Below are 17,864 nucleotides of genomic sequence, written 5' to 3'. Positions count from 1 at the left end.
TACCTTGGGTGTTATTCTACCACCCCCACCCACAGGAGAGCGAGGTACCGGTCCTACTTAACAGTTGTATTCCAGACCAAATGTCTCGCGCTACAGAACACTGCCCTTGAGGCAGTAGAGGTGGGATTCCCTCGCTGAGTCCGAGGGATAAACCTGGAGATTTAAAAAATACAGTACAAAAATAAAAACGTATTGAGCCCGATATAAGTAACTCATTATTCGATGGAATGGAATTACATTTTATTTATTCATGAAACTGACATATTGACTGTTAAACTGAATCATAAGTTAATTGTTCAAATGAGGAAGGTCACAACATCATCAAAACATGTTACTTATTTTCAGCAAACAAAACAGAGGCTTGCAGCTGATACAGGAAGTGCAAGACCTACTGAACAGCAAGCAGTTTCAGCCCAAGGTAAGATTACAATCAGTGTATTATGAGTGATTATACCTTTTATAATTTATCGCAAGATTTTTTTTTTTAACTTTAAATCTTTCCATAGATTTGCGTAACATTTCTTCATTATATTGCTATGCACATCATCGTTGCTGAGGCATAAATATTATTCGGGAAACATCTATATTCAGTAATATACCAATGTTCAGTTTTATGAAACCCAACCAATATTAAATTTCTCTTTGAGGTCAATATTAATCTGCATCCTGACCATGTGTCAGTAATGTAAATGAGCTACAGAACGGGCAAATGAAAAGTGAGGATGCACAATTTTCCCACCCAGTGCTACAGACCATTGAACAAACATGTGCTTTATTGCTCCCTGAAATAACACATTTACCTGCACTAAGATCGAATTAAGAGGTTATGCCACGTGACTTGTAATGGTAGAAAGTTAAATGAATGCCCTAAATGTTGATTAAAAACTCTGTCTTGGACATTAATTTTTAAGGTGGAAGAGTTGTACTTTAGTAAGTACTTCGCTTCTAATAAGTAACAAGTAATTGTCTTTGTGGCCGAGTCGATAATGTTCCCGTCACCTGTGGTGCCGGTAGTGTGAAAATGAAAATCCGCAGCCCGTTTCCAGTCATTCAACAGGGTCAGGAATGGAATGAATGAAGCTTACATCTAGCAGCGAGGATAGGAATTGTGCTGGCAGCCGAAACCTGTCTCACTCCTCTGGGGCAATGATTAATGACTGACAGATGTAGTGAAATTATATTGGAGAGCGTTGCTGGAATGAAAGATGACAGGGAAAACCAGAATACCCGGAGGAAAACCTGTCCCGCCTCCGCTTTGTCCAGCACGAATCTCACATGGGTTGACCGGGATTTGAACTGCAGAACCCAGTGCTGAGAGGGCGGCGCACTACCACCTGAGCCACGGAGGCTCGGTAGTGCAGTGGTTCGAATCCAACCTTATGCAATTATTCTTTTGGACGACAGATCGAGTCCCATTTCAAAAAGGATACAATGGTTATCCACACCTACCAGGTCACATCACAGCTCTTATTCAGTCATTCATGATGTGCAGCAGATTGTGTCAAAAGTGGTAGAGACACATGAAAATCTTGGTCTGTACTTGAACATAAAGAAGACCAAATATTATCTGCGCACTTTTTAGCGATAGATTTCCACAACGATACATTTACACCGTAGTGCTGAATCGGTCGACTTCGGTTATCTTCGAGATTCGTATTGGCAACCTTTGAAACACAAGAATCGCTTATCATCGCTGTGCGACATCTGGCGTACACTTTAAGTACTCGTACTGTTGTTGTTTACACAGCAAAGCCAAACTATAGAATTCATGCTAGGAACAAGTTTCGCATCGGGAAATGTTATATAGTATTATAAATTGTGTGTGTGGCACAGTTGTGGGCTTAAGATAATAAATGTTTAGAAAATTCATATCGATCGATCAGATTATCGATTCAATTCAGATTTCATTTCCATTCTGTTGGCAGTATTACCGGAACCGGCAGTGCTCCCTTCTTACTCCTCAACAGAGTACAAAGATCTATCACAAAAAAGTGCGCGTACAATACATGACTCTGAGCAAGGGCTCTGTCGTAGATCCCAGCCTGTGGGTCAACGGAGTTCCAATACAGAGTGTTGAAAACATCACATAGGTACATAGCCAGCGTCATTAATGAGCACTGGGACCATTCCCAAGAAAAAAAGTGCCACATTGATTCATCCAGAGCAACGTTCACAAGCTCCGTCAAGCCCTCTGTAGAAGAGAACTGCCATTGCAGCTTCAGGTTAGGAGGATCCAGCAGCGTAGCCAGGATCGACCGTTAGTGGGGGTTATAGTTACACAATTATGATAGAATATAACGAAGGTGCTTGTGCGTGTGTGGTGCGTGCTTACATGGGTGTCATTCTAAGGACACTGAAACAAGTAAATTATGTTGATATTCAAATTGCAGTAAACTACAAAATCTTACATTAAAATACAGAACAGGAACAATACGATCAAAGTCAACAGCTTTACAGAGAATGGTGTGTTCAGTTTACAATCTAAAATCCAACTTTCGAGGCTTCTTAGAAAATAGATTCAAGAGATCTGTTGGTTCTACAATTACCTATGTCTCTGTGAATGTTGAAAAGAGCCAACTGATTTAATTGACTTTCAGTTTTTTCTATTCATTTTATTTCGTAAAAATTCTAAGGGCGTTTACCCCTCAGTAACCGCCCCCCCCCCCACCTTGTCTACGCCCCTTGTTACATCCAGAGACTAAATGGAATGCACCCACCAGATTTGGTTTTGAGAACAGTTTGTTTTGAAAAAAAGAAGTATGATGTAAATTAAGTTTTAAGTTTGTAGAAAATAATAAAAGCCAACCAACACCTGTGTACCGGTAACTATCAGACGAATTCCGTTTTATCGGGTAATTTTCGGGTTCGACATAACATTAGAGGCGACCGCGACAGGACGTGAACAAAGCAGTAACTTAAGTTGAAATGGATAAGTTGACTAAATCACGAAAACATACCGTACGATGCGGTGATGGCGGAAAAATACCCCAACAAGGTAAGATTGCATTTTACTAAACTAAAATGACTAGAAAATGAACTGAAGGATGCCGATGAGAAAATATTAGAAGTGCTTCTCGACGACAGTGACGAAGAACGATACACAAATGAATACCGTACGATAAAGTGAATGAATATCGTGATAAAGTAGAGGAAGCTCGTCAGAGAATGGAGTGTGTTGTATTAACACAACGTACAAATGAAGGAAATCAAATATCGAGTTATGGTTTCATAGGTTTCTCACAGAAAAAACTCAAACTGGCGAAAATCGAACTTCGAAAATTTTCCCGAGAGGTTAGGGACTGGTTAGGGTTTTGGAGTCAGTTCCGTCGAATTCATGACGACTCAGACATAGAAAAAAGAAGATACATTTCAATATTTGATCCAATGTACTGTTGAAGAAAGTAGAGCTAGGGAGGTGGTAACCATAATAATTTCCCTCCACAGCAAAAAATTATGATAGTGCAGTTCAGTGTCTTAAAAGTAGATTCAGAAAAGAAGAATTACTCGTAAAATGTTATGTTTGTGAACTACTTAGAGTTGTGATTCAAAATGTTCCTTCAACACAACGACTGACTCTCCTACAGCTCTACGACCGCTTAGAATCCCACCTTCGATCCCTTGAATCTCTGGGCACGATTGCGGACAAGTACGCAGCATTCTTGTCTCCGCTAGTTGAGTCATCTTTACCTGGAGACTTGCTGAGAATATAACTTAGAAATTCTGTCCATCACCCTGTTAGTGACTCTACCGAGGATTTATACTGTGACAAACTCTCACGACTGACTTTATTCCTCAAGAATGAAGTGGAATATTTTGATGAAAGCGGGGTATTGTTTTCAGTGCTTGAGACCTGGTCAAGTTGCCAAGATCTGTAAGGGTAATGTACTGTGTCACTTCTGTGGAAAGAAACATGTTATTCTAATGTGCCCAATGTTACCTTCTAATATTTCCAAGGAAAATGTGGAAGAATCACAAAATGAAAATGAAGGTGCCAGTCCTACCTTGGGTAACCAAAACTATAGTCAGGATGTTCTTCTGCAGACCTTGTTGGTGAAGATCGCAGGAAACAAAGGGGTTCGGGTAGTAAGAGCACTCATAGATAGTGGATCACAGCGATTATATATATTAAAGAAACTGGTAGATACCATCGGACTGGAACCGTCAGGATCTGAAAACATGATTCATGCTCTGTTTGGAGGAACTGACTCAAAAGAGCATCTACATTTTAATTATCAAATACAGTTGAGCAGTTTAGATGGCAGGTACACATGTAAGATCCTTGTAGGCCTACTAGATCAACCGATTATTTGTGGTACTGTCCCTAGAATCCAAAGTGGTCCTTGGATGAAAGAACTCGAAAACAATAGAATCTTTCTCTCTGATTCTGGAGAAGGGACACCTGAAATTGAACTTCTTTTAGGAGCGGACACCTACGTAACACTTCTCACTGGAAGAATAAAAAACATGGGATGTGGACCAGTGGCTGTTGAGACTCGACTTGGGAGGGTTGTTATGGGGAGGCTATCTCTGAACAGTCAATGTTGACTTTAAACACTGCAATCACTGATTTATGGAAGTTGGACACCCTGGGAATTAGGGGTCCTGCTGAGAAGACATTGAAGAAAGAAATAGAAATGGCTACCTTGGATCATTTTAAGAAGACTGTCTCAGTTGACAAGGATGGCCGTTACGAAGTCCATCTACCATGGAATGAGGTATCTGAGGAACTCCACGACAATTTGGAAATTGCTGAGAAGAGGTGCAGGACGACAACTAACAAACTGTTGAGTGGCAACAAGTATCAGGAATACAACATTGTGTTTCAGGATTAGCTTCAAGAAGGGGTACCCTTTCAAGACCTTGAAAATAAATGTAACTATTTACCTCACAGAGGTGTATTCAAAGAAAATTCAACCACACCGTTAAGACCCGTATTTGATGCTTCTTTCAGGGGGAAGGAAAGTCCATCTCTGAATGAGTGCCTGGAGAAAGGACCAAATCTGCTGGAACAAATTCCACCTATTCTGATCAGGTTTTGCCGTCGTGACATTAGAGTAATTTTGGACATAAAAAGGGCCTTTCTGCAAATTTCTGTTGCTCCTTCAGACAGAGATTTCTTGAGATTCCTATGGTGGGAGGATTCCTTCATGAAGAAATTCAAGATATTCTGACATCGACGAGTTGTATTTGGCTTCAGTGTAGTCCATTCTTGTTGGGTGCTGTTCTTGATCTCCATTTAGAAAACAGCCCTCCTGAACTGCAAGAAACAGCACAACTATTAAAGAGCTCATTCTATGTCGACAACTGCAAAACATCCCTTGATTCAGAGGAGGAAACGACCCAATTTGTTGAGAAATCTATGAAACTACTTTCAGGAGCCAGATTTGAACTACATGGCTGGGAATGCACCTCAAGGGGAAAAGAGAATACATTTGAGAAGATTTCTCCTGTTCTTGGATTATTATGGGACAAGGAAGAAGATGTAGTACACTGTAATGTGAGGCCTCAAAATGGGACTGGATGTGTTAGACGAAGAAAAATCTTATCATCTGCTTAGAGGATTTTTTATCCCATTGGTTTTTCATGTCCGCTGTTCCTATTCCCTAAACTTCTCATTCAGGATAGCTGGGATTTGAAGATGGGGTGGGATGATCCATTGTCAGAGGATGTACAGAAGTAGTTTAGAAAATGGGAAGCTGAAGTTTGGCAACTTTCTGAATTGAAAACACCGAGACATTTCGTAGTAAGCAGGTCTGAACAAACCTGGAGTTTACATATATTTTGTGATGCCAGCCGGAGTGCTTATGCTGCAGCTGTCTTCATACGAAGCTGTACCGGTACTGAAGAGATTGTTTCTGTTCAGCTGGTCATGGCAAAGACAAGGGTTTCACCACTGAAGGAAATTTCGATACCGCGATTGGAACTCCTGGCATGTTATATTGGTAGTTGACTAGCAAGCTCGGTCAGAGAAAGTCTGAACTTGAACATCTCTGAGTTTTATTGGACGGACTCTTCAGCGGCATTGTATTGGATCAAGAGAGATGAGTAATGGGGAGTATTTGTGAACAATCGAGTGAAGGAGATTAGATCTTTGATGAGACAAGAAGATTGGAGGCATGTTCCTGGGGAGTAGAATCCAGCTGACCTTCCATCTCGAGGCTGTTCCGTAGAAGTCCTTATAGACTCCAAATGGTGGGAGGGTCCTCACTGGTTGAAATTGGCAGTAGGGGAATGGCCGACATCACAGGTCAATGTGGATGATGACATCATTAAACAAGAGAGAAGAAAAATATCTCCATCACTGATCAATTCCTCAGTGGAGAATGGAGATGCCTGGTACCTAAGAAGATTTTCCTAGTTTTCTCACATTGTCAGGCTCATAGGATGGATACTGCAATTTGTTGGAAAATCATTGAAACGTAGCAGTTGTAAAAGTGGGGATGATCTCTCTGCTTCAAAACTAGCACAGGCGGAGAGAAGGCTCCTGCATCTTGTCTAGACAGGGGTTCTGTAAGAACCTGAAAGACGATGACTGAACTCACTTTGCACCTTTGTGGACCAAGATGGTCTTCTGAGGCTGAAGACTAAAATTGTCCAAAGAAAAGATGAGGAAAATTTTAGATATCCCATTCTTCTGCCTTCCAGTCACACACTTGTGGAGATTCTAATCCGAGACTACCACATACAATATTCTCATGCAGGTGTTGAGGTGTAACTTAGAGTATTAATGGAAGAATACTGGATTTTAAGAGGTCGGAAGACAGTACGGAGGGTGATCACAAAATGTGTCAAATGTCGATGATTTGAGTTGAAGAAAATTTATGTGAATCCTGCACCATTGCCAGAAGATAGAGTGAAAGATTCGTCAGTCTTCGAGGTCAGTGGGGTTGATCTTGCTGGGCCATTGATTTTAAGGGGTGGAGAGAAAGCTTGGATTTTGTTGTTTACTTGTGCTGTGTATCGAGCTGTACATATTGATCTGGTGTTAAACCTTTCCACAGAAGCATTTCTTCAAGGTCTTTGGAGATTTATTGTAAGGCGGGGATGACCCAGAGTTATATACAGTAACAATGGGACCAACTTCACAGGAGCTCTGAATTCCTTTGACTCTTTGGACTGGCATAAGATAGAAGAGGAAACATCTTCAAGGAGGATCCAGTGGAAATTCATTCCACCCACGGCTGCTTGGTGGGGTGGATGGTGGGAGAGGATCATTCAAATGGTCAAGAAGTTGTTGAAGAGGACATTGACCGGGCGAGTTGGCCGTGCGTGTAGAGGCGCGTGGCTGTGAGCTTGCATCCGGGAGATAGTAGGTTCGAATCCCACTATCGGCAGCCCTGAAGATGGTTTTCCGTGGTTTCCCATTTTCACACCAGGCAAATGCTGGGGCTGTACCTTAATTAAGGCCACGGCCGCTTCCTTCCAACTCCTAGGCCTTTCCTATCCCATCGTCGCCATAAGACCTATCTGTGTCGGTGCGACGTAAAGCCCCTAGCAAAAAAAAAAAAAAAAAAAAAAAGAGGACATTGGGAGGAGCCTGTCTCACCTATGAAGAGGCTTTGACTGTCCTATGCGATGTGGAGTCTGTGGTAAATTCTAGGCCTTTGACGTACCTGGCTGAGGATCCAAGCGACCTAGTGCCATTGACTCCTGGAATGTTCCTGCAGGACAACCGGTCCATTGGAGTCCCTGATCTCGATTGTCTTGACAAGACCGACCTCAGAAGATGGGCCAAGTACCTGTAGCGTTTACGGGAGGAATTGAGGAAAAGATTCTGTGATGATTACCTGAGCCTTTTAGTACAGCCGCAAGTTAAAGAAAAGTGTCGAAGGATGTTAAAGATTGGTGACATTGTGTTAGTAGGCTCTGATCAAAGGAAAAGACTCGATTGGCCTTTGGGTAAAGTGATTGAGATATTTCCTGGTAAAGATGGTAACATAAGAGTAGTTCGAGTGCAGACTGCTGGACGGGATATGATCAGGCCCATTCAATGTTTGTACCCACTGGAGATGACTTCATCAAAGGATACCTTACAAATGGAAGATGATGGAGATAATGAGCACGAAAGTGTTGTCTGCTGTAAAAGACGAAGTGGAAACGAAAATTGGACGTTGGATGAAACTCCCTGCACGATATAGGACTTACGTTTAGTGATAAGTTCTTGTCTTGTTAAACTGTGAAGGTGAAATGATTGTCAGATTTTTTTATTGGTTCATTTTGGTTTTCTGTTAACAGGGGAATAAAGAAAACCAAAAGGTTGGAGTTTTGTTACATCCAGAGACTAAATGGAATGCACCCACCAGATTTTGTACTCATTGGTTTTGAGAACAGTTTGTTTTGAAAACAGAAGAATGATGTAAATAAAGTTTTAAGTTTATGAAAAATAATAAAAGCCAACACCTGTGTAACTATCAGATGAATTCCGTTTTATCAGGTAGATTTTCGTGTTCGACATAACTGTTAGGAGTGCACAGTGTTCTTCATCATGGCGTACAGAGTCAAGACCTGGACTATGATAAAAGCCAGTATGAAAAGATCAGAAGCATTTGAAATGTGAGATTATCGTCACATCCTTCGTATCAGCTGAGTAGAAACAATACGGAACGAGGAGATATTGACGAGTATGAGTGAAGGAAAAGAACTGTGGAGTTCACTTTCGAACATCTCCTTTGGTGAATTATTCCAATCCCCAACTCCTCTTCCTCTAAATGAATATTTGCTACAATATGGAGCCTCAGCTGGTTTACATACGGTTTTCACTTGCTTTTAAGTTCCTTTTGTTCCCTCCTTCTTCAGCCTCCCTATATTTATGATACACATAAAGTTTTCATTTTTCTGTCTTTCAGGTATTTTTGTTTTAGCTGGTAGCCTTGACAGTTTTAGAAAGATGAACAGAAACACATATGTTGCCTTTGTGGGCATCAAAACTATCTTTGTAAATGTGAAAAGGAATAAGTTGTTTAAAACTCTGAAAATATTTTTTTAGATTGAAAAGACAGAAGGCTGATACTGGAACTGTATAAATCACAGGGTACAGTAATAAACATCAGAGAAAGCATCAGGATAGCAGAAATTAGTAAAGGAGTGAGACGAGGTTGCTCATTGTCACTGGACCTTTTCAATGCATTCATTGAAGATGCTATAAACAAGAAAGTAGTCACAGAAGGAATTAGGGTAAAAGGACAATAAATCCATTGCATTAGATATGCAGACAATATAGTGGTGGTTGCAAACTCAGAGAAAAAGACAAGATATTGAAGATATTGTCATCTTCATATCATATTCACAGATGGTTCATAATGTGAACAAAACAAAACTCTTAACTTGGAGTAAACATCCAGAGCAAATATGTGCAAACATAAAGATTTCTGGCAGTTTCCATTGTCTTGGAAAATTAATCACCCGTGACAACAGGTGTAGCACACAGATCAAGAGGAGAGCAGTACTAGTCAAACAAGTGCTTCATATCAAGAGAAATCTACTGACTAGCAGGCCCATAGATTTTCAGATCAGGAAGAGTTTTGTGAAATTAATACCAATCAGTGTGGCTTTGTTTAGGGTGCTGGAACATCTGACACTATCTTTGCAGCTCAAATGCTCCCGGAGCAGCATGAAGAGAAACGACTGCCTCTTCATATTGTCTTCCTCGATCTCAAGTAGACCAGATGAGGAAAGGGAGAAAAAGTGAAGGGCAAGTCGAAGAGTCGCTCCAGCCATGCAGGTCTGCAGTTTCCTGTTGGCCGTATCCACTGTCTCCTCTGCAAGGGAAACTATGCTGAGTGAGTGGGGGCTGGGGCTCCAGTGTATCTGGTCGCAGCCGGAAATCTGGTGTCACGATACAACAAATGCCTAAAGAGGTTTGGTGATTATGTGGAAAAATAAGTAGGAAACCACGAGACTTTTGGTGATAAAATAATTTTGTTATGTCAATATGTCTTTTTTTATAGCCCACTGAAGGTTGAAAAAATAAGCCCTCGTAGGTCGTAGAATTTCTATGGAATGTTCTCTTGTATGGATGTGAATCTTGGACAATTAAGAATTAAGATCACAAATGACTATAGAGGCATTTGAAATGTGGGTCTGGAGAAGAATATTGAAGATTGAGTGGAGTGGAGAAGGGAGGCAGTGAAAGTGTCCTGCAGGAAATTCAAGGGGAGAACTGCTAACTCTACAGAAAAGTGCTGCTGAATTCATTGTACATACAGTACCTTACGCCATAATACCCTCCTGACTAATTTAATCGAGAGGAATATTGTGGGGAAGAGGGGGCGACAGAGATCAAGGATTAACTACCTTCAAGATCCGATAGAAAGTTTTCAGTATACTCAGTAGCAGCAATTAGAGGGGGAGAGTGGGGGACAGGATGGGGGGGGGGGGTGGCAGTCTCTCACCACTTTGTGGGGGAAAAAAAATATTATTCCATTTTAGCCACCTGACTTTTTTTAAGTTTCAACAGACTTAAGAACCTTAGAGTTATTAAAAATCGCCTGAAACTAGAAATTATATTTTTAAAAAGCAAATCTGTACGTCCCCTATTGTTTTGCCAACTAGTTTCTTCCTTTGATTCCTTTAATTATTAAGAAAAATACTTAGAGGAAATATGTTACAGCTAACAGATTCATGCAAAGCACCAGCGTGTAGTATGTGCTGTGAAGAAGGGTAACAGGGGTATATTTTTTCGAAGGTCATGGACACAGATATGATTCATCCGCTTACTGAGCACATTCGTCAGTCTGCCAGTCTCACTCTGTAAATGTGTCTGTTTAGTTCTATTTAGTGTCTGTTACTTTTTTTTTAATGTGCAGTCAAATACTAAATTATTTTTTAATTGTGTAATGTGTAATTGTTGTCCCTTTGGTGAAAGTTTTATTGTATTGTTATGAATAAAACTCCATCTGTTTCATTACTCTAATTTATTTCAGAATGTTGACCTAATAAATGCACACGTACAATTCTAATTAGTTACGAATGGCCACACTTAATAATTACAAGTCTATTCACAAGTTTCTCTCTTCCTTATGGCATGGTAGGCGGTCCAGCCCTTTGCTATACCTGCTGACGTTTAATCCTTACTTTCACTTCCCCCAAGTCCAGTCGCCTCATACAGCAGCTCTGTGTAGAGAGCTGGATCTGAACACAGGGCTATGCGCTACTCACCACACGATGACTGTTCGTTGATTCGATTCCACAGACAGTCCAGTAATTCACACAGTCACATGCAGTGAACAACTAAACAGCTCAACAGTATTCAACAGCTGACACACGCCGAGCCTCAGTCTACAGAAATACACAAACACACTGTACAATCTTCCGTTCCGTCGCCTCCAGTCCACTCACTGGTGTCTCCGACACCACAACGATAGGTCCTTGTTCAGACCTTGGTGGGACACTAGTGACACCCAGCACCTCTGTCACCCTCAGCACAGCCACCGAACCCCAACACGTTGAGTCTCACACTGACTCCACCACAGAGCACGGAGCCCCACTCCGACTGGCTGTTCGCGGCTAGTCTCCCTTTTTATAGCTTGGGTGATTTGAGCCAGAATTTTCGCAAGGTGACTAGAAACAGAACATTCCTGTTGAATCTCTGAGAAACTCACAGGTAAGCCAGCCGATGAGAACAATACACGGAAAGGCTGGCCCCACTCTACAAGTCAGCTGGGAGACCCCACGTCATATGAGTCACTAGCCCCTTCCTGGAAGTACTGAAAGGGGCCACCATGGGGCTGGCGCGTAACAGTATAGTACTATTATTACTGCACTCAATTTGATAGATTCAACCTTTATGTCTCTATTGAAATTCGCTCAGAGAGCATTAAAATATTTCCCCATTTTGTAGCTTTTTTTTTTTTGTTTGCAATTTTTATGCCTTCCCCTACCCTGCTATAGGCTATAGCCCTAAAAGCTTAGTACTTTCTGTTGTCTATAGACCTGCATTTTTGTGCCCTCCTCACTTATAACTCCCAATTGCCGCTGCTGAGTATATTACCAATGTAAAGTTGAGGACAGGAACCTATGGTGGTGGTGGTGATTATTGTTTTAAAAGGAAGTACAACTGGGCAACCGTCCTCTATATAACACTAATCAGAGAGAAAAAATGGAAGGGGTCCGACACTTCGAAAAGTGAAGGTATCGGCCAAAGTAAGACAAGGGCCACGAAGGACGTGAAAATGAAAGACTCCCTAGGCCTCGGGAACCTAATACCGTCGGGGTCGGAAAAGAATAAGAGTTGACCAAGGGAGGTTGGATAGGATAGATGAAAGCGAGGAGCCTGGCACAAGTAAGTGGAAGCAATGCCAGGACTCAGCTGAGGACCCTGTGGTCGCCAACCCACACTCCAAAGTTCAGAGCCCCTGAGGCCCCTTTTAGTCTCCTGTTACGACAGGCAGGGGATACCGTGGGTGTTATTCTACCGCCCCCACCCAACCTATGGTTGTATCAACAAGGCTTTAGGAATTGTCTAACCCTCATTCTTACATTGGATCTCTTCCTCTTATTTTCTCCTCTTACTCTTTCGATGCATACAAGAGACTGATATTCTCATTTATTTACCTATGAAAACAACCATCTCTTCCACCTCTGCCAGGACGACCGCAGATCAATCTCTCATAACATCAACAGCATTATATCATAGAATTGAAGGTACTAATGTCACTAACTAATATGTGTATCATGAAGTATGATGGTTTGTTTCAGGTACGGAGAACGCCATTGTACCGAAGAAACAACATAAACAAGCAAAATTCTCAAGTGAGTACTTGTTGTTCAATTACAGCTCTTTAAACTTGTAGTTATGCTTTGTATATGGGTATTTAACAACATTTATCTTATTAAACTATTCTTTCTTCTTCTTCATGCAATCATTCATCAGACTCTAAACTACAAAGTCTTCTTTTTAAATTATTATACAGCATCGCATAATAATATTCTAACTGGTGTCTAGTGCCTTTTGGTACCAGATACAAGGCAGAGGCACTATATTTTATACATATTTACACATAAACTGTTTACTAACAACCTCTACTGGTAATTTAAATGTTGAAGTCCTTCCATTGATGTTCCTTCTCCAAGACTTCTGGACAATGTGGCAGGTCACTAAGAAGACTGCTTTTGATTGTTTGATGTAGCTGAAGGGATGTTTTAAGACTGCTAAGGAATGTCTTCAGAATAAGGCCCTTGTTCATTGTTATCATCATATGCAGTTTCCAGCTGTTGGCCGGGTCTGCTTGGAGCATAAGCTTCTCCATCTCCTCTTGTCTTCCTATCATTTCTCCCTCATCACTCTTGCCCAGTCCTCTCCTCTTCTCTTCTCTATACAATCTCTTCCATCCCTTTTATCCACCTGTCTCTCGGTCATTTTCCTGCTATCTCCTTTTCATGCATTTCCTGGATATCCTTTCCTCTGTCATTCTCTTCATGTGTCCATACCATCTAAGTCTGGATGCCTCTATCCTGTTCTGTAGTGGCTCATCTTTTACTATATCTCTAACCTTCTTGTTCCTCATCTTCTCCATTCTTGTGACTCCTATCCTGCTTCTCAGAAATTTCATTTTACTTGCTTGTATACTAGTAATGGCTCTGTGCCTCATTATCCAAGTTTCTGCTGTATACATCAGAATAGGTAAATAGTACGTCCTTTATATCACTCTTTTGCTTCTCTGAGGGATATTCTTCCTCAAACCAGGCTTCTGACACTTTTCAGGAATGCTCCTACTTATCTTTCAACCTCGATTATTTCGTTATAATTTCTTCCACTTTCCTCAATGGTACTTTCCAGGTACTTGAAAGTCTCTACCTTCTTAAGCTGTTCCCCTCCAAGCGTTATCCCTCTCATAGGTCTCTCCTTCTTTCTAGTTGTACTGGGCGAGTTGGCCGTGCAGTTAGAGGTGTGCAGCTGTGAGCTTGCATCCGGGAGATAGTGGGTTCGAACCCCACTGTCGGCAGCCCTGAAGACCTATCTGTGTCAGTGCAATGTAAAACAAATAGCTTTCTAATTGTGATCACTATCTCGCTCTTTCTGGCATTAAATTTCATTCCATATTGTTCCTCCCTCATCTTCCCATGCATCTAACTGTTCCTGAATATCCTTTCCTTTTTTCCCCAGACTAACAAGTCAGCCGCAAACATCATAACTTTTATTTTTCCTTCCCCAGTTTTCCTTGCCACTTTTGTCATTAGCTCATCCATTAATACAATGAAGAGCAAAGGTGACATAGCACTTCCTTGTCTTAATCCACTCTTTGTTCAAACTAGTCTATTCTCTCTCCTCCTACTTTCACACAACTGACACTCCCATGGTACATCTCCCTCACTCTTCCTATTGTCTGCTTCTTGACACTTTTTTTCTGTAAGGCTTTCCATACCTTGTTTGTACGCGCATGATCCTATGCTTTCTCAAAGTCCAAGAAGGCCATCAGTAGATCTTAACCCCACTCATAATGATGATTTTGTAACTGTCATACTGTGAATATAAGGTCTATTGTGGACCTTCCTGAGTGGTGGTGGTGGTGATTATTGTTTTAAGAGGAAGTACAACTAGGCAACCATCCTCTACATAACACTAATCAGAGGGAAAAAATGGAAGGGACCCAACACTTCGAAAAATGAAGATATCGGCCAAAAGAAGACAAGGGCCACGAAGGGTGTGAAAATGAAAGACTCTCTAGCCCTTGCAAACCTAATAGCGTCGGGGTCGGAAAAGAACAAGAGTTGACCAAGTGAGGTCAAATAGGATAGATGATAGTGAGGAGCCTGGCACAAGTAAGTGGAAGCAATGCCAGGACTCAGCTGAGGGCCCCGTGGTCGCCAACCCACGGTCCAAAGTTCAGAGCCCCTGGGCCCCTTTTAGTCGCCTCTTATGACAGGCAGGGGTTACCGTGGGTGTCATTCTACCACCCCCACCCACAGGGGGGTGGACCTTCCTTATCTGAAGGCATACTGCTCTTCTCTTAACTTCTCTTCTCTCGCTGTTGTTATTGTCATCTAAAACCTCTAGTTGTATTTGCACTTCTGTATTGTTGGTGAATATATAAAACCACACAAAAGTTTTATACACTGCTCTCTTTTTTGTTGGTGATGATGATGATGATGATGATCTTTGTTGTTTAAAGGGACCTAACAGCCAGGTCATCAGCCCCCTCATTTTTATCATCTTCCAAATACAATCATACAGCTATGTATATATGTAACATGATTTATTTTTCAAACTGCAACAATTCTAATGGTTTCTTGATGTTGCTATTTCAGGTGGATAGACCAGCCACAACATGCAAGCTCACTACTGCAGGAGTGGTAAGTTATACTCAATACTGTACACAAAAATGAGCATCCTCAACAACACTTCCTTTAATGTGTTCACTGCCTATTTATTTAAATATATGTTGGGCTTAGTGGCTCTGAGGGTTGAGGCGCTGGCCTTCTGACCCCAACTTGGCAGGTTCAATCCTGGCTCAGTCCGGTGGTATTTGAAAGTGTTCAAATACGTCAGCCTCGTGTCGGTAGATTTACAGGCACATAAAAGAACTCCTGCAAGACTAAATTCTGGCACCTCGATGTCTCCGAAAACCATAATAGCAGTTAGTGGCAAATACCATTATTTATTATTATTTAAATATAAATCACCATGGGATCTAATATGTTTATCTTTTCTTTCTATTAATTAGAAGGTAGTAGATGATAGATTTAACATTACAAGTGAATTTTTTACACATACACATGAAAAATCGGCACCGAAGAAAAAAGTAGTATCTTAGGTGCCGGTAGATGCACTTGTGCATCATCAATGTGTATGTTATTAATACAGCATATTTATATTGCATTGTAACAAATGATTAATAGAAAAGTGAGGAGCATATTTCCAAAACGTCCTTTCTCCACATTTTGAGGAAATTGACTTATGGGTACATTGATAATGTCCATCTCTTTCTCCGTGGAATGGTGATGAGTTTGTAGGCAGAATGTCCTTTCTGTAAGCACAAAACGCAGTTAAATATGAGCTATTTTTCCAAAGAGTTTCTTCTCCACAGCAATATGGTTGACTGGAGTGCATCACAATTATGTTTACAAAATGTCTCTTCTCCGCTGTACTGCATAACAAGGACTGCCATTATTGTTTCAAAGCTGTCTCTTATCCTCCAATACAACTAGATATAAAGGCAATGCAAAATGAGCATTCTATGCAATTTCATTGCAAATATGGTGATAATTGTGTAGTGGTAACATTGTTGCATGACTATTAGATTTAGAAAAACAATTGAACTACAGGTTATGGTATAATAATACATTCAAGTCCTTGTACTTCGTATGCATTTTTTGCCTAATTATTGTGCTTTTACATATATTGTGTGGTATATTTAATAAGTTTGGACATACTTTTTGTCAGGTGTTCACTGTTACATTCGTTTCCACACAAAATAATGGCAGAAAAATAGTCAAATGAAGATAGTGTGAAAAACAGTGTAGTAGTTCCTGCTCCCTTGAGAAAAGGGAGAAAACGTACTAGGAATGAGGAGGAGTGGAGGAAAAATATTAAGAAACGAAAACTCTATGCTCAGAAGAGACTACCACAGATGCCGAAGTGTACGCATGTCAGCAGTGTTTTGAAGTGTAAAGAGTTATCTATGCAAGATAATCAAATGTATTTCCAAAACGTCTCTTATCCTTTTTATATTTCCAAAATGTCCCTTCTCCAACACATTTGTATTAATATCTAATTAACGGTATGGTATTAAATGCATTCTTTGATTGTTTAGAATTATGGAATGTATAACAATTAGCTTGAAGAATGTTTGAAAGAGTCAAACTCAAAATTACATTTTCTATTCGTTTTTTCTCCGTTCTGTAAACTAGAAGCTGCTGGAGAAAGGACATTTTGGAAATATGCTCCTCAATTGTGAATATGAAAAGAATCTGTTCATGACATTCACAGATCTAACAAAGGCATACGATAGTGTTCCCAGGGAGATTATGTGGGGGAAACCATGGTCAAAAAGAGACTGAGTACATGAACTGTAGAAATGGTGCAAGCAATGTACGAAAGCTGTGTCAGCAGTGTACAGACTCCGTTTGGGAAGGCACAATGGTTTAGGAATGAAACTGGACTAAGATAGGGGAGCGTGTTGTTGCCTCTTTTGTTTCTAATGGTTATGAACAAAATTGTAAAGCAGACAAAGGAAGCCTATGGGAATATTGTGGTCTGGGGAATGAGCAGCAAAGAAGTACAAGAACAACTTGATGCATTGAACAAAAAAAATTGATAAGTATGGTATGAAAATCAGCGCAGAGAAAAGCAAGACCATGGTGATATCAAGAGGAGAAAGACAAGGGGAGGCATTTGGAAAACTGTTGATCAAAGCCTTGAAATTGTTGATAGTTTCAAATATCTAGGGAGTGAATTAATGCAGAATACAAGGCTGGACACGGAGACTAGCAAGAAGGTGCAGCAGGGCCATGCATTCTACCAGAGTGTAAGAAACCTTGCCTGGAATAAGGAGGTTGCAAGATGATTATCCACCCATATTGACTTATGTGGCTGAGACCTGGACAGTGATAATGAGGGAGGAGAGTAGAATTCAAACAAGCAAAATGAAATACATAAAATGAATGACAGAAAAGATAAGGAAAGACAGAATAATAAACAAAGATGTTAGAGAGAAATTCAGAATGAAAATTAATGAAAACCTAAAACCTGCTTTCCACCGAGCTCGATAGCTGCAGTCGCTTAAGTGCGGCCAGTATCCAGTATTCGGGAGATAGTAGGTTCGAACCCCACTGTCGGCAGCCCTGAAAATGGTTTTCCGTGGTTTCCCATTTTCACACCAGGCAAATGCTGGGGCTGTACCTTAATTAAGGCCACAGCCACTTCC

At 40.8% G+C, this 17,864-nt stretch overlaps 1 protein-coding gene across 1 annotated transcript in view; it reads left to right on the top strand.

Annotated features, from left to right (window-relative positions):
* The first annotated feature begins 308 nt into the window (after positions 1-308).
* The window catches only part of LOC136883104 (uncharacterized), a 43,363-nt gene continuing 25,807 nt past the window's right edge, over positions 309-17,864 (top strand). The window contains exons 1-3 of the mRNA XM_067155289.2: positions 309-418; positions 12,697-12,750; positions 15,247-15,291. Of these exons, the coding sequence (XP_067011390.1) occupies positions 329-418; positions 12,697-12,750; positions 15,247-15,291 (189 nt within the window). The 5' untranslated portion in view covers positions 309-328. The remainder of the gene's footprint in view (positions 419-12,696; positions 12,751-15,246; positions 15,292-17,864) is intronic.

This window comes from Anabrus simplex, chromosome 11 (assembly GCF_040414725.1).
Source record: "Anabrus simplex isolate iqAnaSimp1 chromosome 11, ASM4041472v1, whole genome shotgun sequence".
NCBI lineage: Eukaryota > Metazoa > Arthropoda > Insecta > Orthoptera > Tettigoniidae > Anabrus > Anabrus simplex.
Note: the sequence above shows the minus strand (reverse complement) of the source record. Positions and strands in the feature narration are given on the sequence as shown.